This window comes from Falco rusticolus, chromosome 11 (assembly GCF_015220075.1).
Source record: "Falco rusticolus isolate bFalRus1 chromosome 11, bFalRus1.pri, whole genome shotgun sequence".
In the NCBI taxonomy this organism is placed as follows: domain Eukaryota; kingdom Metazoa; phylum Chordata; class Aves; order Falconiformes; family Falconidae; genus Falco; species Falco rusticolus.
Window position 1 is genome coordinate 17285955 of NC_051197.1, and position 23358 is coordinate 17309312.

General features: G+C 44.1%; 1 protein-coding gene across 2 annotated transcripts; it reads left to right on the top strand.

The window, feature by feature from the left end:
* The first annotated feature begins 6177 nt into the window (after positions 1-6177).
* On the top strand, positions 6178-22650 carry LMO4 (LIM domain only 4). 2 transcript variants are annotated; one of them, XM_037403617.1, is made up of 6 exons: positions 6178-6529; positions 7755-7908; positions 10161-10399; positions 17274-17370; positions 17727-17882; positions 22026-22650. In XM_037403617.1, exons 3-6 carry the CDS (start codon positions 10164-10166, stop codon positions 22032-22034), a joined length of 498 nt encoding a protein of 165 aa, XP_037259514.1. In that variant the 5' UTR covers positions 6178-6529; positions 7755-7908; positions 10161-10163; the 3' UTR covers positions 22035-22650. The 2 variants fall into 2 exon arrangements, with proteins under 2 accessions (XP_037259514.1, XP_037259513.1); XM_037403616.1 differs by lacking the exon at positions 6178-6529 and having other exon boundaries at positions 7569-7908.
* The last annotated feature ends 708 nt before the right edge of the window (positions 22651-23358 follow it).

Genomic DNA, 23358 nt, shown 5'->3' on the forward strand with positions numbered 1-23358 from the left:
TCCTTAAGCTGTCATAGCTATAACACTGCCACTTGGAATAGCTGCTCTACAGTTCAAAAGAGAAGACAAAAGATCTGTTGAGGTCTAAGGCAGGCAACGGGGGCATACCTGTCCGGAGAACGCTTCTTGAATTGAACGGCTCCCATGCGCTTCCTGACAATCAGCTCAAATTTTGCAGGAGCTGGAAACCTGGGGTAATCAAGGTGTTTTATTGCAATTCCACGACAGCAGACAGAGAACCTAGGAAGCTGTACAAGCCCTGCTTTTCACAGATCTCTGTTGGAGGGTTCATGGGTAAGCAATTTCAAAAGCTATAGAAAAGGAAGAAGGCATGTTTCCCAAAACGTCAAGATCCTGTGAACCCAAAGACAGAGGAAACACTAAACTAGCCAAAACCTTTCCTCTCCGCCCCCTGCACAGCAGTGCTGGTAAGAACAATGCTGACATTTCTGCTCTGCTAATGCTGAGGCAACACCCTCCAGTGCAGAAGAAGGGAGACAAGGAACCATTGATTTGGGGGGAGGGGAACACGCTGTGGACAGGTTCACCCTCCCCAGCCTGCCGTCCCAGTGGCACAAAGGGAAGGGGGGCTTCTGGATGGACCGGTGGAACAAGCACTGTAGGGCCTCGTTTTCCTCCTTTTCTGTGAACTAACTGCTTCTGTGAAAGAAAGTGTCAAGCCCCATCTTGCTCATAGAAATACAACATATTTTAAAGCTGTAGTTAATGGATAAACTGTTTTCTGATTGGATGAGCCACACAATAAATCTCTTCCTGAGCCAAGTGCAATGTAGCTTATTCAGTTACAGTGAAATGAGCCACTGTCACTTTGCTGCACTTGCATACATCAGGCAAAATGCTTCCGTCTTCATCAGTCTTTTAGTGAAATAGAAATAAAACAATTGTAACAGAATGGTGTCACTGGATCTGTGGCACCTGCTTTAAAAATAAATCTCTTAGCTTTGTCTTCACTATTACTTTCAATAAATGTCCTAGCATTGCCACAGCATTTATCTAGCAGCAGGAAACCATTATCCTATGACAACAATCTATTCCATTAACATTAGCTCTTAATTGTAAGATTGTTTATAAGACGGCAAAAGCTACTGAATCATACTGGAATGATAAAAAGAGTTATGGTCATGGAGTATAGCAGTCGCTTCAGTTCTGAAAAACAACTTAAGAAAAGTAGAGGGCTATATTTTTTATATGAAAAATAATGTAATATTCTCATGCAAGGGCATGTTTTTAAATAATGGATTACATCAGCTAACTATTAAAGTATTAAAGAGTTAATGTTAAAAACTGTTACTAAGAAACTTTTGCTTTGATAAATGGTATGACTAAAATACTGAATAGAAAGCTTAGAAACTCTTCTTGAAAGCGCCCAGTCAAACAGAGAAATCATAATAACAGAAGCACATTTGTCTGGCGGAGTGAACAGAAGGAATGTTGCAAAATTGAGATATGAAGAACCTCACTGCAGAATAGAAGGAGAACTGTCGTTCTGAGTGTTTGTCATTATTGTTTCATGTCCAGTTAAGTGAACTTAAGAGTGACAGTCGTGTCATAACTACTAGCATCTATGTAAAATTCAAATCAAACACGATAGAGGCATTTCTGCCAGACACAAGTCACCAGGCTGCTCTTGCTCTTTATTTTTGTAACCCTCCATTTTCTCATACTGTGCTGGTAGCCTTTAAATTAAAAAGACAACTTCAGCAGGGGATTCCTGTAACGCTTGTGTTTCAGTTCTGTCTGTACCTTGCTTTCTCTCAGCTCTTTGAAACAACGGCTAATGTCAGTTTTCCATCAGAAACAGTCACCACAAACATCTCAATGTATTAGCTAAACACCACAAATGTCTAGATGTATTAGCTAAAACTGTGCCTTCCCATCGATGATGTATCATACAACAAAATCCTCTGAAACTCTAGGTCGTGGACTTCCCCTGAAGACCTACAAAGAAAACAGCTTGAGCAAATGTTTCTCCATTGCTTTACTATAGCTCAAGTCAGTTATCACATGGGTCTTCTCTGGATAGCTGCAAAATAGGTGGAAAAGAGTAGTCTGGACCTTTCTGTAAATTCCAGCATCGTTCAGAGGCTACGGGAACTTCACAAGAATATCGGCCCTACTGCTCCACAATGACACGTTACAGTAAATAACTAATTTCCTGGATACACTCATAACAGGCAGACATTCTAAGGACATAGGATTTGCTACTGGACACACATCTTTGAAAATAATTTCAGTGCAATTATAAAGGTATTATGTGTGGACAACACCATCAAAAAATATTAAACATGCTGTTTATTCACTCAGGCCTAATACTGATTTATTCTGCATATTTAAATTTGCTTGGCTAATTAATTAAATAATACAGGCAAGAGTTCAGTATTCATGTTCCATTGTAACACATTATTTCAGAACATTGTTTTTACTGAATTCAGGACTGTTTTCAGCAATCATACCAAACTGCAGTTACAGTCTTCAAAAAATGTTCCTTTGACAAAGGAAATTTTAAAAATGGCTACAAGAAAAAAAATACACAGCTCTAAGTAGAAAACATTAAATGTTTCAATGATTTCCTATCTCAGAGGGAAAAGAAGACAAGTTTACTTTCTCTGCCGAAATTTTTTGAAGTTAATTCTGACCGAAAAGAAGTGGCAGCAATTTAACAAAAACATACTGTTATAAAATCTGATGTTCAGAAGCACAAATGATGGTGTTATAAACATGTACCTCTACATTAGGTAAGAGCATTTTGGTCAGTTAAATTAGTAGGTGGGTTTTTTTTTAAAATCCTTTCCAGTTGATCTTTCTTGTTCTGTAAACATAAAGTAGCTCAGTGGCTACTTTTATCTGTAACTTGGGCCTGTCCCATTTTGTGCTGCTCCATCCTCTGATCTGACCATTTGTTATGGTGACTGGTGAAGAGGGGCAACATGTTAATGCAAATTCTATAAAAGTGTCAGTGAAGAAAACATTTTTTACTTGAAAGGGTAAGTTCTAATTTTTTATCAAAGGGGTTTTTTTTTCTTTTTAAAGATGGCGACATCTGAATGGTAAAAATATTCATGTTTGTATTTGTGACAAAATATCGCTCTACAGATATGACATCACAAAAATCAACTCAGTCAGTATATATTTAAGAATATCAAAATAATTGATTTGCTTAAAAAGTGCCTTATTTTATTAGACTGTGGAATGTAAATCCCCCTTTCAAAATTCATATAGCATTTCCAATTGTAAGATTGTTTTATGTAGTGAACTTATTATTACATATGCATATTCTAGTGGCCTCTATAGACTTTTAATTTAAAACATAAATTACATATCATTTCAAACTCCGATGTCTTTGACTTCAGTCACAGAACTCACTTCCAGGACTTTCTGCTGCTGCTGGCTTGTGGCAATATATCAGTCCTCCCAACAGGAATGTGTACAGGACAAATTAGTGAATGTAATTTTAGCCATATGAGGTCATCACAAATATAGCCTTAGCTCTTCCTAAAGTGGACTTCATTGTTAATATAAATATATATCTATAATTACTGACATTTATATTATTTGGCTCCTGTCCTAAGTTACAGATGCAGTGATCATAAAAGGGTCTTGCAAGCCCTTACCTAAGCGAACCATGCTTACTGATTACCTTCCATGTTTCTGGGTTCCTGTAAATAAAGTTACTCATGTATTTATAAGCAAGTCAAAATCTGTACACATATTTCCAAAAGTGAATTATCTTGCTCTTTGGGGCAAACAGTACAGTCTACTGCTTGGAAAAGAACACTGAGATTACAGCCATCCAGGATTCTTCCCAGCTCCTGCAAGGACACATACTCTCCTGTTTCACTGGATATCCAATTTAAACACTAAATACTTAACCCAGTCACATTTTTAAACTGTTTGAAGCCCTAAACCAGAAGATCCTATGCGAGTACAAGGATGCATCACTTTAAAGTAACAAACGGCTGTTGATTTTCCATCACCATTTCCAAAGAGACTGGGATCAGAGGGTTTGTTTTAAAAGCCTAACTGTTGGTTCAATATGTGTAGCTTGCAAGACACCAGGACCAGCAAAGTGCAGCATGGAAGATCTCAAGACAAAGCAGCAGCCTCAACATTTCTCTCTAATGAGAAAAGAGGACAGTCAAGGACCCATAGGAATGCAGTATTTGGGGAGAGAATCAAGACTCCTTTCATGAATGGAGAGATAACCCTGATGAATACTGGACTACCTGCTATCTTAGGGGCATGTCTAGGTTTAAGAATGATTTGGATCACAGGCTGTAACATTTTCCAGACATTCAGATTGCAACTACTAAGCCAGCAATTTTATGCTTTCCGTTCCCTGACTCCAACGGTACCGCGATATAAGCAGCCAGATTTTCTTATGCATTGTGTTTTTTATCCATTCAGCCAAAATTAACAGTCTTTGAGGAAAACGTATGCCAAGTGAATTTAAATCTTGCGGACTCAAATCGACCTAAAGTTGATGGATACATTCATGCCTACTGCTGAAATCTACCAATTATACAGAACTATGTTAACTTACCATAGAAACATCTCATCTAATAGCACAGATGATGTTGAACTAACTAATTACATTATGGCACATAGACAATGAAAAACATAACGAAGATGACAGCACAGCAACAGCAGATGCTGCACAAAAGAAAAATTAGAAAAATATTGCTCTGCAAAATGCTCTCAGTTAAGGTTTCCTCTGTTAAAATTAATCACAAAAATTAGTGAAGATCAAATTTCAGAAAAAGATATGAACATTGTAATGGTATTTGGAAGACGTCATTAAGCCATTTAAAACTCTGCTCCTTGAGAAGGTAATTCCCATTTTTCGTATCACTATCAGTTTTAAGACTAGTAAACATTTTAGTACCTATGGCAGAGTTTCTTGGTAGAATATCTTTTCCAGCAAGGAGAGGTCCTGATGGCTCTTCCAGAGTCTGAGTTTGGTAGCTTCCAGCCATTACAGGCTTAGATAATTAGACAACTTAGATTTTATTATAGCTTGGCATTTGCTCTATTCTTGTGCTCTTAGCTGTCAGAGAGCTAGAATAACAGTGACTGTTGATTATCTGTAGCATGGCTTGTTACTTTATATATTTCAAATTGTACCAGATCCTAAATAACAAATGTAAAACTGCTGAGTATGTTTAAATGTAATACGTACATGGAGATTACATCCAGATGATATATTTCATAGACCTATGCTAAAAAAAAATTGTATTATTTTTAACCACACCAGCAGTGCTCTTCCGCCTTACCTCGTGGAAGCTGTCCGCGAGCTCCCAGCCCGCTTTATGCATGGGGGCTGCAGAGAGAGACAGAAACAGACTTTTCTCCTGCATTTCAATCGTACCTGTGCTGCCATTCAAATGTCAGCGTTTTACTTGCTATATAATTGGAAACAAAACACATCTACGGTATCCTATGTTTTCCCCAAGTGCGTTTTTCCTAGCTAGGCATTTTTTTCCTTAAGGATTAAATGGTTACTGGGCGCCCGCCTCCGTGGTCCAGCCGAGGCCAGGGATGCAGAAGCGGAGGAGGCCCACAGGTGGCGATGTGGTTAACGTACACCTGGGCCGTGCTTCCCAGACCCGAGTTACCAGCCGGCCCGTCAGAGGGAAGCCGCTCCGCGCGCTCGTGCCAGCGCGTATTTGTAAATAAGCGCTGCCGGCCGGGGTGCCGTCCGCCGCCGCGGGTGCACCGCCCTGTGCGAGCCGCCGGCGGGAGCGGGTTTGCAGTACTTGGTTGGCTCGGACAAGGGGGAGCCGGCGAACTCGTGCTTCAGCCACGCTGCCATCACCGCGTATTTGACAGCAGCCGTGCAGCGGCGGCCCCGCGCGGTGCCGGGGTGCCCTGCCCCCGCCGCGCCGCGGTCAGCGCCGGCCTCTGCGCGGTCCGGGCCGCTGCAGCACCGCGGCGCCCCCCCCCCCGCGCGCGCTGCGGTGGCCGCTGCTGACGTCAGCGGGCTGGAGCCGCCGAACTGCCCGGGGAAGTTTCGCTGTTGTTGCACAGCTGCGGGCGGCGCGTGCTCTGCCCGCCCCGGGGGGCGCGCGGTGCGGCAGGGGCGCGCGTGCCCCGCGCCAGCCGCGAGCCCTCCCGACAGCGCCCAGGGAGGAGCTGCCCGCGGGGGTAACGCCCGCTAATTGTGTTGCATTTACGGGTATTTTTATCATTTCGAGGGTCTTTCTTAGCCGCACGGTACTGCCGTACTTCCGCTTATCAGGCGTGCTGCCTTAGGCCTCAAAGCCGTGCGATCGGTACGTGGGGTTTTGCAGTTCTAAGTGCCCTGCTGAGCGTTACTGCCTCTGACCGGCTGTCAGCCCCGGGCCTCTGCCTCAGGAGCGCAGCGGTCTTCCCAAGTGACGAGCCGCGCCGCTGCCGGCCAATTGCGGCAGTTTAACCCTTCTAAACCTTTACAGGGCGCTAATGATAGCGGGCCTGATCCGGACGCGGCTTCCTCAGCGAAGCGCCCCGTCGGTTTCACCGGGGGATTTCTGTAAGCCGGTGCCCGACACGGCCGCCGCCACCCGCGGGGCGCGCCGGGCACGTCCCTCACGGCCTCCTCCGCGCCCCGCCGCGGGACCCGCTGCCAGCCCGCCCCGAACGGGGCTGCGCGGCCCCGGGGGCAGGACGCGGCCGCAGCACCGGGGGGCACCGGCAGGGCGGCGCGGGCCGCACCTCCCCTCAGCGCCCCCGGCCCCGCCGCGGGGGGAGCGCCCAGCCCGCGGGCAGAGCTCCGGCGGACGACGCCGCCCGGGCGGAGTGGGCCTGCCCCCGGCGGCGGCCGAGCCCCGGGGCGGCCGGGACGGCCCCGCGCCGCCAAGTTTCTCAACTGGTGGCCGGGAGCGGAGCGGAGCGGGGCGGGGCGGGCGGGGCCCCGGCGGCGCCCCAACGGCCGCGCGCGCGCCTCTCCTCAGCGCCCGGGCGGGCGGGCGGGCGGGCGGCGCGGCCACCGCTGCCCACCTGACTCCGTCCTTCCTCTCCATTCCCCTCCTCCTCCTCCTCCTCCTCCTCGCCCCCTCCCTTTCTCTCCCCCCCCCCCTTTTTTTTTTTTCCCCTCCCCTTTCACTCATTCCTTTGTCTTCTCGGGGATTGGCAGGTTTTATTATTCCGCCTGAACAAGCCGGGGGCGGATTGGCTGCGGCGGGCTGACGGCGGAGCCGAGCCGGAGTGTAGTTGGGATTCTGCTCTGTCAGTAACACATGTGTGAGGGGCAGCGGGAGCACACGCACACGGACACACGCGCACACACACACGCACACGCGCGCGGGCGCGCGCAGGGACACACGCACTCACTCCCTCGCTCCCTCACACGCGCTCGGGCGGGCGGAGGGGCCGCCTCGCGCGTCCTGCCCGCGCCGCCGCCGCAGGATCCCCGGCAGCAGCTCCCGCCTGGCCCTTCTCAAACTCGCCGGCTCTCGCCCTCTCCTCTGAGGCGCCTCGGCGGGCCGCGGCCGGCCGGCTCCGCGCCGCGGGAGGCTCGGCAGCCGCCACAGCCCAGAGAAGGGGGCGGAGGTGGTGGGGGGGGGCGGGGGGGAAGCGGTACAAAGTGAAGCCACATTGCCAAACTTACCCGGCGATTGCAGCAGCGAGCGGCGGCGGCGCCCTGCGTGTGCAGCTCAGCGGCAGGGACTGAGCTCTGCAGCTCCCCTCCCGGGAAGCGGGAGCTGGAGGAAGGACCCAGGCAGACGCCTCTCATAGAAATATCTATATTTTTCCAGCCTGGGCTGCCCCTTACCGGGCGGGGGGCTCCCTCCAGCGCTCCCGAAAGCCAGAGAGAGGGCGAGCGCTGTGTTTGTTTCTTTGCAAGGAGACCTCCTCAGGCACCCCGAGCGACGTTGCTCCCCGGCCTTTTGCAATATAGAGGGGAAGCAGGTAAGAAGTGCCGGTAATTACCCCTTATCTCCCCCGTACGTGTGCGCGGTCGCATGCCCGCGCCCCCTGCCCGCCGCCGTCCCGCGCTGCCGCCGCGGCGGAGGGGCCGAGCGGGGCGCCCCGGGCGCCGGGGGAGCCTCGGGCCCCGGGCATTGTCGCGGCCCCCGCGTACAAAGCCTGGCGGCGGCCGCCGCTCAGGGCGGCTTTCCTTCCCCCCTTCCAGCTGCCGCCGGGAAAGGGCTCTGCCCGCCTCGGCTGTGAATGGAGGGGCCGGGGGGGGGCCGGGCGGGGGGGCTGGGGCACCCGCTTCCCCCGTAGTAAACACTATTCTGAAACAGTGGCAGAAAAGATCAAAGTGAGCTCTCTATTTCTCTTCTCTCCAATTCCCTTCCTGCCCCCCACACGGTCTTTTGTTTCAATCCAGGAGAAATCCGGTGAATCACCTAATTAAAACCAAGACATGAATTAAGCATCCATTTTTGCACTACAAATTGCCAGCTCTCCGCTTGTCCCTCCCTTGGTCTCCATTAAAAAAACACCAGAGACGCTGTTAAAAGGGGGGGGGGGGGGCGGTATTTTGCCTTTAGCTTCCAGCTCTGCTTTCTATTTCACTGATTCCTATCCCAGGACCTAAATTGCTTGGCTGTGTAATTACTAGAGTAAGCCTATTTAACTTAAAAGCTTTTCCCCCCCCAACTCTAAATGAAACTTGATGAGGGCCCGTCCTTAGTTATCAAGGGAGTCACTTTCTGGTCAGTCCTCTTGATTCATCTTTTTAGATTTAATCAGCATTAAGGTATTGCTTGTCCTTAAGAGCTTTAGCTTAATGGGGTTACTGGATGGTTTTCTCAGTGTAACGTTTCCCGGTTTATATTTATATATATTTGCCTTCGACAAAGACGGGCTAAGGTGGTGGCATGGAGTCTTTCTTCTAAGAAATCCGGAGTGATTTAAAGCGTAGGGAAACGGTTTAAAGACTCGAAGCAGGAAATGCAGATTCATTTAGGCTGTAGCTGGAAACTGTAACAAAAGGCAATTCCTTGAACAAATGCATCAGAAATCAATTTACATAAAGGTATATGATGCGTTCGGATAAATGCAATGCTAATGGCTTTTAGAGTGGTTTTCTTTCCAAAGTCTCGGGGTTTTTGTTACAGCTTAATTGGTGCAGTTCTGGTTTATTGTGCGGTCACTGGACTTACCTCCAGGTACTCTTTCTGAGGAAATGTGTGTTTAAAATCGGTCTCAGTTCTCTTGCTGCTGCAGCCGAGTTGGGCCAGTGGCAGGAAAAGTTCGTCCTCGCTGCTCTGGAGGTATCGGTCTGAAGGTCCTTAGCAGATAGCCAGATGCCTCGGCATGAGCACATACGGCTTACAAAGGACAAAGACAAAACATGCTGCTTAATTGGCAGTAAATAACTTGATCTTTTTATAGTATAAGTGACTGGAGGAACACCGGGAGTTTATTGGACTCTGGATTGAAGGCAACAAATTAATCGGTTTAGAGTAAGCTTTATGAATTGATTCCTATATTATCTCTCGGTTGTCCTGCTTGCATAAAGCATTTATTAGAAAGTGAAAAATGCCCTTAGTAGCAGTTTTGGGGCGGCCAGAGTAACTCCAGCCGGAGCGGTGCACTTCATTATTCTGCTGCTTTCCTATGGTCGGTAAACTTTTTTTTTTTTTTTGGGGTAACAAAGCTTTAGCATTTAAACTGCTGATCAAGGGCAGATTAGGGAGACAAAAGTTGAGTATGTTTGTGTAGGAAGTTAACAGGCGTCCTAAAGTTCAATGATCTATTATTCAGGCCAGTGTCCTCAGTCTGGAGTGTTTTCTCTTGGTGTTTTGAAGTCTCCAAAATGAAACAACAAACCACGAAAAATATAAAATCCCGATGTCGGGACGGCCGGTCCCGAGCCCCTCGTTACCGCCCCGAGCCTGCAGAGTCTCTCCTAGACTGAAAAACCAGTTTCACAACTTTACTTTTTTTTTTTTTTTTCACTCTTCACACACTTTTTTTTTTTTTTTTATAAGCAAAACAAACCCCGGGACTGTTCCTGACTTGTGAGCTGCAGCTGCACAAGCCCGGAGCGGGGGGGCGGCGGGGCGCGCTGTGCCCCCCACGCCCGCCGGTGCCCCGCCAGCTGCGCGGCCGCGGGCCTGCCCCGTGTCCCCCGGCGCGGCGGGGCCCCCGCGGGGTGCGGGGTCGCCGCCGGCCGTGGCTGACCCGCCTCCGCCCCTCTCTCCGCGCAGGCCATGGTGAACCCCGGCGGCAGCTCGCAGCCGCCCCCGGTGACGGCGGGCTCCCTCTCGTGGAAGAGGTGCGCCGGCTGCGGGGGGAAGATCGCCGACCGCTTCCTGCTGTACGCCATGGACAGCTACTGGCACAGCCGCTGCCTCAAGTGCTCCTGCTGCCAGGCGCAGCTGGGGGACATCGGCACCTCCTGCTACACCAAGAGCGGCATGATCCTCTGCAGAAACGACTACATCAGGTGAGGCGCCAGCGGCGCGCAGCGGCCAGCCTCGAGGGGCTACTTCCCCCCTGCACCCTGCCTTTCCCCCCTTGTTGCCCCCCTTTATTTCTGGCGGTGGGGTGGGCTGGCTCAGGATCGCGCCTTCATTAGGAGCGGAGAGACGTGCGGGTGCGGATGTTAGCGCCTAGCCCAGGGCGCAGTTGCGACTGCCAAGTGGAGGGAAGAGTTGAGGGGGGTGTGTGTGTGTGTGTGTGTGGAACCACGACTTGTAACTTTAAAGTGGTTTGTCAGCACAAAACAAGTCCTAACTAAAAATAAACAGCAATCAGAGAGGCTAAATTAATCTGCTTTGTTGTAGTGTTGAAGGAGAAGTGTGCATATCTGAACGGTAAATGTTAAAATAGTAGGGCTTAAATAAGGCTGTGGCAGAGGTGCTAAATAATGAAATGCCTGCCTTTAGTATCTGATTAATTATGATATTTACATAAGCACCTTTAAACTCCTCTGAGTGGAAACAGAATGACTCATTCTCTGTTCTCCTTGTGAAAGAGCTGATTAACCGTCAGTTGGAGGGCCACCGATTCTTATAGCCAAAACCAGTAGTATAACGTGTGTCCTCGCATTGTTACAGCGAGCCTTTGAACTGACGTTCTTCTTAACTTCCAGAACAGAAAATGCAGAGGAGAGGATAGGAGGGTTACACTTTTGCCCTCTATTTCTTACCTCTTTCTTTTTTGAAGTTGTTTGCTTTAAATGCCACAGATTTGGGTAAGGGGAACTAGGCCTTATTAATCTCGCATCTGTTGGGGTACAGTGAGATTACGCAGAGTATCCCTTCCAACAAGTTTCCAATATAATTAATAGAAAGAATTCATGAGGTCAGGTGCCCGTACGATCTTTTCAGGTGAACTCAAGCTACTTAAACTCATTAATTTAAAAGGAGGCATTTTGAAGGATTACACATTTAATTTGAGTAAATGGTTTGATAGACTGATGCACATGAATGCTTCAAGGAGGTGTTTTATTTCAACATTCGGTAATTAAAAAAAACAACAAAAAAGCCCCATACCTTCCCAGCATAACCAAAACAGTTAAAACAAATTGTGTTTTGTTTAAATGCTTCTGGCTTCTCATTTACAGTAAATGTCAAGAGTTTGACCCAGGTTTTTCCTTCTCCTTGATGGCAAACAAGTTCCACTTCTTTCTGGGGGAAAAAAGAAAAATCAGCCATCAAAGGTTACAAGTTTGCTTATGTTGTAAAACTTCTGTTTCACAGATCTGTGACTGTACTGATGTGTGCGTATGTTTGGAGACCTCCTTGGTCTAAAAGGACAGAGTTAAGGCTTGATTACTCTGATAGTGCAGCCTCTGTCCTGGTACGTGGCTGCATCTCCAGTCAGTTAAATAGATCAAAGACAGCCCTCACTATCTTTGAGGAATGAGAACCTTAGCTTTGCTAGTTTGAGAGATATTTTTAGAGAGAAATGCTAGAAAATCAGCACATGGTGGGGTGGGGGTGGGGGTTGTTTAATGGCGCTTTTCGGTCATCATCCTAAGCAACAAGCCTAAGCCTGGCAGAATTGTAATTAAATAGAGCAGAACGGTGTTAGGGAAAGTCTCGTTTGAAGTGGAAAAATTGACACTACTGTTAAGATGCACTGAATAGTACAGATTCATCACTCGACCAACACCATCAAACAAACCCTCATGTCTGATTACTACTAATTAAAAAGAGAAGATACGTCCACTGTATCCCAGAGGCAAGTTCAGGCAAGCTTATCACAGTCCTCTGGTTTTGTGTTGCCAAAAATTAATACTCGTTTATTTTAATGTAGGCGATTATGAATAGGATGCTTTATCAGATGAGGGTTTTGAATTGATCTCCTTGTTCTATCGCCTGACTTCTCTTTAGATCTGTGTAATTTGACTTGCAAAAATAACTCTGACAGATGCTTGCTGAAACTTGAACTGGACACCGTACACTCAAGATGGGGTAGGACGGCCTGGCCCTGCCAGGGCCGAGCTAACTTGGAGCTTTCCTGCTAGAAATGGACTTCGCAGGTTTCCACGTGGGTCCTGGTGGCATGAGCGAGGCCCCTGCCCTTCTCTTGTGTGAAATGGCCTGTTTGGTTGTGGAGGCGATGCCACCCCTTTGGCATTGACTCTCCAGTTCCCCTCCGCCATCCTCCCCCCTCTTAATTTCCTGTAGGGCTTCTGGGGTGGCACATTCCCCTCCCCAGGCCAGAGCCACGGGCACGGCTCTTAATGGGGGGGGGGGGGGGGGGGGGCAGGTGAGACTCTGCCAACAAAATGAGAAAGGGGATTGATGGGCCCGGCAGGCGCCAGGTGAAAGGGACCTGCCTGCTTCGGGCCAGGACCACGGGGCTATTTATTAATGAGCTTTTTAGCCGCCTGAGGTTGTACATGGGGTTTTTTGGTTGTTGTTTAAACAACACAACACTCCCCTTCCCTTCCCCACCCCCCCGGCAACAAATTAGCCGTGTAGCTACGGCCGCAGCTTTCGTTGAAAGCCAAGGTTCCTGGGAAAAGAGAGGGAGGCGAAAACCCCGGTCCCTTCCCCTCCCTCCCCACGGCGAGCAGCGCTTGCAGGGAGGGGAGCGGAGCGCAGCCCTCCCAACCTTAAGATGCCAGATAAAGCAGCAGCGTGGCAGCGAATCCGCACAATTAAAAGCTTTAATTAGTGTCTCCTCCATTTTCTCTTAGTTCTGATAGGTTTTATCTAATGAGATCTGGTCCCTGGCTTAGATCTGCTCGGAATGACGTGTCCGAAATGAATGAGAGCCGCGTCGCAAACAAAACATTTAATTAACAAAATTGGCCTCTAAGAGCGAGCAGGGAGTGGTGGGGAAGGGGGGAGGCTGCCCAGGCGCGTCTTAAAGGGGCAGCGCCCGCGGCCCGGCCCCTCCCCAGGCGCCCGCTCCTGGCAGCGGCGGGGGCGCAGCCCGGCCGGCCCCGTGGGCGGGGGGAGCCGGACCCGGCGGCGGGGCGCCCCGGCCGCCCGCCCGCAGCCGCAGAGGGGCCGCGCCGCGCCGGGGAGGGGGCCGCCGGGCTGCGAGTTCATTTCCCTGGTAATCAGCGGCAAGCTGCTATATTCAGGGAATGCTGTCCCTTTAATTGAACAGGCTAGGTAATTAAATGGCACTTTTCCAATAGGACGTGCTAGGTAAATCTAATAGTTGGTTATTTAATATCACTTTGAAGTCTGCCCACTCAAGCACAATGACAGCACAGGAGCATGTGAACTATTAGCTAGGAAAAAAAAAAAAAACCAGGATCTCAAAAATTAATTAAATCGCATGCAATTTAGGGGGAACGTTTATCTTGATTTGTCATAACAGAATTAATTCAAGGCCTCCAATTCACTTGGGGGCAGATCTGTTACTCTGAATTAACCAAGCGTAATTTGGCTGTTTTTTTTTTTTTTTTTTTTTTCTCCTTCCCCTTCTCTAATGCAGCACTTGCCATTATGCACAGCCCCCCTTTTAAGTATCAATAGCTTCTGGTGCTTTTAAGGTGCTTGGTCTCTAGTTATTCTGAAGTACCTTTAATGGACTTGGCTCCAGGCATAATTTCTGTGTTGCCTTTCTTTGTTACATTTAATATAGCTGGTGCAGAATTTAGATTCAATATAGGGAATGTACAGAAACACCAATCGCTTCTGGATCAGTAGGTCTGGATGTGCATTTCTCTTTGCTAGGGCTTGGAGTTACATATATATGTGGGCACAAATGTGCACCCTGTTGTGAAAGAATCAGAGCACTTAAATCTGTCTCCACAATTTTGGAAACAACTGGAACCTTATTTTGTTTCTGTAAGTTGCTAGAGATGTGTTTCTACCGATACTGAATTTTGAGCAGCAAGATGAGAAATTGGGCTGAAAAGATTTCTTGCTGCCTTCGTTCCCACTCTTGTGGAAGTTCTAAAAAACAAAAAACCCCAAACCAAAAACAAACAAAAAACCCCCAAACCAAAACACCAGGAGTGTTTGGGGGTGTGGGGAATGCTGTGTTGGAACCACACAGTAGTTAATTTAAGGTGGCTCAGTAAAATGCTGCTGAGTGTAGAAGAGCTGCCTTGTCCGTATAGGGAACCTCTTGATGTTTGTGATTGATTGCATTGCCCAAATGTTGAAATATTAATGACCTTCTTGGACTGAGGACCCAAAGAGGAAACTAAAACCAATTCTGTCATCACAATTAAAGAGTCCCCTGGCTTTAATTAGCCTGACCTGGGGTATCTCTACCCATTGCTGCAGTTAAAGAGAAAAGAGCCCATTAAAGTCCAGTCTGAGACCGATAGCTACTTAATTGAGCACCTAAAGCCTCAAGCCTTTTAAATCAAATACTGTCCTGGACAGTCCCCCCGGTTAGATAATTAGCTCTCCAGCCTCTCAGAAACCATGTGAAACAACTTTTTCAGTAACGAATAGTTACTGTGGAAGACTTCCTTTACTGGTAAGGAGGAATAACATTTTTTTAAAAGATAGACCATTAACAGGAAAAAGGTTTTTACAGAACAAAGCCGTAAAACTAGAGAAGGAAGAATAAGCTTCATTTTCCTGGTACATAATAGAAAGCTGTGGAAACGTGTTCTGACTTGGCATGTAACTTTTAGGAATTTTAGCAGAAGATTCGGCTGAAGTGACTTTCCAAACCAGAATTGTTCTGGGAACATGCTTAGGGAAAACCTAAGATGTGTGGAAAGCCTCTGGATGAGTTTGACTTCATTTATTAGGATTCACAGTCATTCAGGGTGCACGACCACTTCTCATCAGAGAGAATTGTATAACAAATGAATGCTTGATGAAGACAAGTAGTGCAATGAGATCACTGTTCTGAAAGCTGTGCTTTCAATTGGGTGGTGCAATTGTATGGGGATTGCAGGAAAAGAAACCACTCGCTACGTTCAGATTCTCCTGGACAAGTGACAGTGTCTGTTCGTCTTTTCCTTCCTTCCTCCACCCTACCCAGCAATACCCTTGAAGCTACCCCCTTGCCCTAGGTTTTCGGATCTTTGCTCTAGAAATGTAACAGTGCCTTGCTGCCTCCTCTTGCAGTGCTTCCTGTGCACCTTTTCTGTGTGCCAACTTCATTGCTAGTAACAATGGAGGAAGAAAAATGCGTATCGTAAAGCTTTGGAAGTAACCTCAATACATCACGTAACTACTCGGAACTGGTCCTGATTTAGAAGATGCCCTAATAATGGACCCATAGTTTCCAGACAGTTTAGTCCCTTTGGCTGGAGGTCCTGACAATGTATTAGTTCAGCTTTCCCTTTGTAACCACTGTGATTCTGCAAGAACGTGTCAATGTGTCGTGGATCTCAGACTAATTAGTTTTGAAATGGAGTTTTGATTGAACTCTTCAAATCGATGCTGCTGCAAAATTTGTTTCTCAGCTTCCTATTAAAAGCCATCTTAAGGGGCAGTTTTACTACTCTCTTTGTCGTTCAGTCGATACATTTAATAACAACTTACAGGCTATTTTCAATAAAGTGGCGACAGCAAATTAGTACTTTGAACATGACAAGCCTCCTCTGCAAGCTCAGATTCTGAAAATTCAAAGCAATTATTTTTATACAGAGGCACGCTGCAATCATTCAGATTACGGGTATTCTGTTGTAATGCGTCTCCTAGGTTGACACAAACAGAATTTTATGACTTTATTTGGACAGGAAGGAGATGCAAATATTAATATTTATTATGACACCAATACGCTAATTTGTAAATCCTATTACTATGTTTTACATCGTGCAGAAAAGTGGGTCTGTGACCCTGCCAGCTAGTTCAGTTTCCTTTTTTGCTGCAAAATGATTGTAGTAGTCTTTATAAATATTTGTGTATATTAGAGACACGCGCAAAAGCAAATAAAGGTTTTCTAATTCTAGCTAACGCAGCCTGTAAAAGTAGAACTCAATAATCATTATTGTATTATATTTTGAATCGATGCGTTGTGCCTTTAAATGGATTTGAAGAATTATGTATATATTTTTCTTCACCACTCTTCTGCCTATTTCCCCCCTCCCCCCACTGCGTGTGCCCCCCCAATGGCAGATGTTGTGGTCTCATTTGATTGCATAGGAAAACTGCAGTGATACAGCAAACACCCAGAGAGATATGATGACAAATGGGTCCAGATCCCGGTAAATTACTTTCTGCTCAAATCGAAATTTCATTCAGTTTGTTGCTAGCAGAGATGAAGTAATCTAAATTGTGGACTCAGGAGCAGATAGGGGGAAGTTGGAGCAAGCATTTCATTATCAAGAGAGAGAGAAGGTTAGGATGAAAGAGATGAGCAGAGGCAAATCTAAAGTGTTGACACCATGATTGAAAAGGTTAACCCATACACATTATATATCAACCTGGATAGCAGAGAGTTTCTAATGGAAACTCTGCGCTGATGGAGGTTTACTGGAGTTTCAATACACTGAGCATGATGTCTTCTTAGATATACAATCAAATCCTCTTAACCCTTTTGATGACTCATATCTCAAGATATGATTAAAGTACAAAAGAGTTCTTCATATAATTTCAAGGACACAATGCATTTAAACTCCAGTCATGAATTGTATCTTTTTTTTTTTTATGATGAACCCAGTAATCTGATAAAATGTGTGTAGTACAGAATTGTTTGTGTTTCTAGAGGTGTAAGTCAATATTTCTGATTAAATCCTGTGTAGCCACATCCAAGGTAGGGTGAAGGCACCAGTTGTTACACAAAACCATACTTTTTCATATTATGACACGTAAGCAAGTTGGAAGACAGGGGTCAGAAGTCTGAAATAGTTGTGTAATAAACCATTGCAGTGATGCGCAAAAATGCTCAGAGCCTCCTGTGTATTAAATTATTCATGATCATCACCTCTGTTTCAGGTTATTTGGAAATAGTGGTGCTTGCAGTGCCTGTGGACAGTCCATTCCTGCTAGTGAGCTGGTCATGAGAGCACAGGGCAACGTCTATCATCTTAAGGTGAGGGGGTTTTCCTGTGTATTTCTTTTTAGTAGCCGATTAGTACTGCCGTGCTTCTTTAGTATAAAAATCTGCATTTGCTTATGAATGAAATGCAAAGCAATAACTAGAAATATGAGTATATATTATAAAGCTTCCCTCAGTGTGTAGCTTTGTTCCCTCGTAATCGGTAAAACTATACTTGAGTTATGTACTGCATAGTCCCAACAGGTAAGACTAATGCCATATTTGGAGATGCTAGAAACCAAGCAGCTCCATATCTCAACTGTACTTGCAGTCTCTGAAGTGTAATTTTCAAACCTGCAGCATACTTAATTTGTGCTGTAGTTTCACTTGCTGTCTCTTTCCTTTTTCAGTGTTTTACATGCTCTACCTGCCGGAATCGCCTGGTCCCCGGAGATCGGTTTCACTACATCAATGGCAGTTTATTTTGTGAACATGATAGACCTACAGCTCTCATCAATGGCCATTTGAATTCACTTCAGAGTAATCCACTACTGCCAGACCAGAAGGTGAATACTCAACAATTACTAATAAGCTTTATTAGAGCTAAATGAAGATCAATTTCTTTTCGTTCTAATAGCGGACATTCCCCACCCCTGCAAGGAGACCCTTAAGTAACTGAACTTACCCTACATAACTTAGGCATGGGGAGAAAATATTAACCCCTTAAATACGACATATAGGGTGGGTCAGTTTATTTTGGTTTGGGCATGTGTATCTGTAAAGCTGTTGAACTCCTTATGTACAAAGCGAAATGGAGAGCATGCGTTAATATAAACTCTTAACAAAGAGAAGTATTTTATTTCATAATCTTGAAATTAAGGGCTCCAAGAGAGCAGGTTTCTGTGGGAGAAAAATTAGATCCTTTAATATGGAAATAAATGTCTTGTGAAGAGAAGGTTCCTGAACTAAACCAATGCATTTCACTTTAATATTAAGGTTTTAGTTGAGGAGGCATGCTGGGGTACTCTTTCAGAAGTATTTTCTTGTCTGTTTTATATGTCATAACTCAGATTTAAAAACCAAAGTGCTATTTTCTTATCGCTCCATAACACTAATAGCTCAACTAGAGATTGTGTATCTCTGTGGTTGATAGCTCTTGGTTTCTAGCTAAATGAGTAAATAATGACTGTACAAATCATATAGAGAAAAAGGAGGGGAAAAAAATTCAGATCAACAGTTGTCCTGTAACTCTGAAACTAGATAGTTTTAGATCTATTTTAATCTCCTTAATAAGTCCTAAAGCTATGCAAGTGAGTGCATTTTGATAACTGCTGTGCCTAATTTGTAACAATTACTGTCAACCTTGAGTTAAGAGACTGTTCATTCCACCCTGGTCCAGAAAAGAGTGAATGTATGACTCTTGCACATAATTTTATTCACATCATATTTCATACTGATTATGTATTGATGACATTGATTCATTTACTCTTTACAGCGCCACTTGCATGGATATTAAATCTTATTGACCACAGATGAATTTTAATTTCAGATTGGTGATAGATTTTTCCATCAGCTCTGATAGTATATTTGACTTTTTCATCATTAACCCAGGCAATCACACAGCACTGAGTTATTGCAATGAAACAAAAAGTGCACACTTCAGTTGGTAATTCTTTATAGATTTACAATAGGAACTTCATTAATGTCTGTAAGGATCACAAAAAATAACATTTATCTGCAAATAGGAATTCGGAAGATTAAAAAAATCTGGGACAAAATGCTAGGCTGATCTATTCTGTAATGTACAGAGTATTTTTTAGTGCTTTTAGTTAGCAGAGAAATACGTCCAAGAAAACACAACCTGTTTTTTTCATTTCCATGATTTTTTTGTTGTGTTGCTACATTTCAATATCTGTGTTTGCTTTTTTTTTTCTCTGCATAAATTTGCTGATTAATTTTAAGTATTATTTCAGGTCTTATACAGTGAATGTAATTACATCAAAATAAAGCATGGACCTTTTTTATTTACTTAATTTGTCAATCGAGGTGATGAGGGAGTTGAGTACAAAAGTCCTATATAGTTAGGCAGAACAAAGATAATTAAGATTGGAGGAGAATGTGCAGCTTCTTCTCAAGGAAGTACAAATACAGTTAAAGATTCATAGATTTATGCTGTTGTGAATTTTAATGAAACAAATCTGTAATATAGACTAGCTAGCAGTGAATCTGTTAAATGAATATTTATAGGTATCCCATTTCAAAATATAGGTAAAACCATTCATCTTTATACACTGCAGTAAAAGGTTTACCATTCTGAGAGAGTGGTTTATCCACTTGTCTTCTACGAATGTAAAGTTTAATGTAACTTCAAATAGGTGTCTAAATTGTCATTTAGTTTTATCAGTTTCTTACTATGCCTTAGCAAAACATAAAAATGATTTAGTTGCAATAAAAGCAGTAGACATGATGAGGAACATAGAACATGGAAAAGAGAAGTAAAATTGGACCAGGCTTGCAGAGCTCACAACTGTAGACACCTGGTAGAAGCTAAATGCAGAGAAAATGGTGAGAACAGGCTTTTATTAGTTCCTGTCACCGACTATTAAATGCATTGCTACAGTCCATGATGAGGCATTGAAGAGGTATTAATTAGGGAGATGGCTGGGGGGAGAATTTTTTTTGTGTTTTTTTTTTGTAACGTAATCTCTCTAGGAAATGGTGTAAGCTTTCCTACTGAGAGGAGAACCCCACCTGAACCCCAGAAAACTGGAATGTAATTGAGGAGACAAGTTCATAATTCATAGATTTGTCAGGTTTCTGGAGTTTTAGAAGCTACAGGGGCAATTGCCAAACGAGTCGGGGTTTTGATGTTGGCTTTTTAGTAGTCTAAAGATGTTTACATCAGAGATGTTTTCCAGAAAGCTGTGTATTTTAGGGCCGCTAATTAAAAATGTTCTTCCACTATGACAGAGTTGGCTGTAACAGATACTTTTTGTTAAATGTTAAAGATCAATCAGTCTCCAGGTTATTCTGCTACTGGAGATCATAGACGTAGAACATTCACAGGGTTTTTTATTAAACTGAAGAGATTGAGACATACTGCCAGCATTAAAACATATTTTTGTTGTGTACGTGAAGGTGGCAGTTACGAACTCACTATTGTCTTAATATGGTTCACAGGTTAATACCTATGGGTGATCGGTGCAGGCAGAAAGGGTTGCATGACCTAACTTTGTTTAAAAACTTGCTTTTCTTTTTAAGGAAGCAAATGCAGTGACATTGGCTATTCCTGCCTTTTGCTTCCCTGAGGCAATTAATGCATGTCAATTGTAACTTCCCATGGCTTGCTGTGTAGTTTAAAAAAACCCCGTTTTCTCCAAGCTTGGTACTGCTTGCCTGCAGAACGCAAACTCTTAGTTTGTGACGTCCTGTGTGCTGTTTCATTTGGAGGGGCTGTATTGTCGAGAATTCTCTATGCTTTTTTGGTAGCGGTAGTATTCCTGTAGTATTTCTTATTTGCAATGGTATTACCACCTACTAAAATTCAATTTTCCACCAGTTGGCAATGTTTGTAGCAAACAGTTGTCTTCAGCTTCTATACTTTTAAATAAAGTATGAGTTAGATTACGTATCTCAGAGAAGATCTGAAAAATCTTCTAGTTTACATATCACTCAACAATTCCCTTGTAGTTACATAATTGGTGTTGTCTGTGTCCATAGTAGAAGATATTTGATGCTCATTTATTAAATATGCTTGCTGGCTGCTCCCTAATCTTTGTTCTGGACAGACAAATTACCTTTCTCACACTGAGCTTCAGCTCTGGGGAATTAAACCTCCAAGCTTCTACTACTTTAATTAGCTTGAAAGTGGGGGGTTGCAGTTACTAATAGACCTCAGGCTTTTAGTAACTTAGAGAAAGGGTGAAAAAAGAACTTCCTGGGAAGCACAAAATGTCATTTAAAACCCATAAAAATCTAATATATATTATTTCATTTTGGTAATTGCAAACAGATTGTATTTGAAGACTTTGGATGATCACTTCTATTTTATCCGTGAAGGTTTAGATTTTTATTGAGTTAGACACTTTTAATTATCACAATTCATTAACACCAGTGTGAAAGCACGTTTGACTTCATATATTAAAATGTTTATGTAACATTAACTAACACACCAGATGAGGAATTTTAAATGGGGAGGGGGGGAATCCTGAAATATCTATATTTAGCTCTTGTGCAATGCAGCATATTAACCAAAGTTGCCTTGGGAGGATATTGGCTGTACTTCTTATTTGCTTTACACACTATTTCTTCCAATTATAAGATCATATTACTGGCTTCTTCAAAGGCATGGCATAATGTTTCTTCCCTTTTAAAAGGGGCCCAGAAAAACCACCTTATTCACTGTACAATTTGTTACCAGAAAGTACACTTACTTATTGTTGTCGTCGTCGTCTCTCCCCACCCCCCCACCCCCACCCCCCCGCCCCTTTTAGTAGTGAAACCACGGAAAATGTTTGCTTTTTGCTATTTGAAGTTGAAACATTAGCAGTGTGAATGGATAGTGTAGAATGCCTTAATCAAGTCACAGTTGGAAAGTAATCTAATAAAAAAGAGATTAGTGAATAAGGAAAAGACAAAAGCAGTCATGTTGTAGTTTCCTATCTCAAATTTAGTATTCTAGCTAAGATACCCATTTTTATTTCTTACAGGTCTGCTAAAAGGTCAGAGTAATGCAGAATGCGTGCCTTCATCTCAAATTTTGTTCATCACAGATGGATCCCATGTCTCCAAGTAGACAAGTCACCTTTGTAGCTAGCATCAATGCCAGCTCCATACCATTGCACCTTCTTTATTCTTGATTGCCCTTCCCACATTTATTGGTGTATTAAAATGACTGAATATGAACATTAAGGACTCCATGAACCTGGGCTAATGGGAGACTGTAGAGAAAATGAAAAAAGATCCACCGGAGGACATCTGGGGGGGGGCGGGAGGGTGGGGGGTGGGGGGGGGAAGATGACTAATGAAGCTAATTAAAAGAAGCATTGAAATCTGCTTTCTACCCTCATTAACAATTAGCAGGGCACTGGCCAGTTTGTACCCTGTGTTTTACCTTAACAACATTCTATTTGCTCTTTGTATATTTAAGTGTTGTAAGGAAATGTGTTTCAATCAAACTGAACATGAGATAAAGATGTGGCTTTTGTGATATTCTATCACAAACACTTTTATTGTATCTCTGTAAAATACAATGTATGTATGCATGTAAGTGTTTTTGTCCTAATGTTGCTACTTCCCATGGCAAAAAAAAAAAAAGAAAAAGGAAAAAAAAAAGTCAGGCTCATAGCAGCTACTGTGTAGAAATTTTCACCTACTTCTAATTTGCTGAATGAAGAAAAATCTTTTATTTGTGATATTTTCAGAGACATTTGCTCTAGTATGGTGTATTTAAATAATAAAAAAGTAAAACAAACAACTCTGAACTGAGTATGGGTTTTAGAAGCTTTGCTTTTATTATTTTTTTTTAAAACCCTACGTTCAAAACATTATTCTGAAACTGTAACTTATGCAGTCATTACCTTAATTGTCAATTACCTTTAGAAGTAGCTTTTTGGTTTGGACAGGTTTTTTTTCTTACGCCAGTAAAGAATCTGTTAAACTACTTAACCATGCTACTTTTGGCAAGGATACAGAGCACTACTTCAAAATGATCTTTATTTTTCATTGAGAATCTTAATTCTGGTAACAGCAAGTACATTATAATTCATATTGCAGTGAATTATGGTACGCGTGTAGGTATCGTGGTCTTTTTCTATCCAGTTCCTTTCTGCAGAATCATCTGTGTTAAGGGTGTGCATGTGTCTGTGAGTGTGCAAGCATGAGAGTGTATGTATATACCATGAAAGGTCAAAGAATAATAAAATAAAAAAAAGTCTGTACCCCATGCTGAGCACTAGAATTGAGTATTCGTAAAAAGGAACACAAAAGCTATTCCAGCATAAAGTTGTGTTTGCTGTGGTAAGAGACTAACTTTTCAATGCT

Bases quoted from the DNA above. Each gene is read 5' to 3' on its own strand.
- LMO4 (XM_037403617.1), top strand. From the start codon at position 10,164: ATGGTGAACCCCGGCGGCAGCTCGCAGCCGCCCCCGGTGACGGCGGGC. The intron at 10,400-17,273 runs GTGAGGCGCCAG...CCTCTGTTTCAG, and splicing joins TGCAGAAACGACTACATCAG to GTTATTTGGAAATAGTGGTG. The intron at 17,371-17,726 runs GTGAGGGGGTTT...TTCCTTTTTCAG, and splicing joins GCAACGTCTATCATCTTAAG to TGTTTTACATGCTCTACCTG.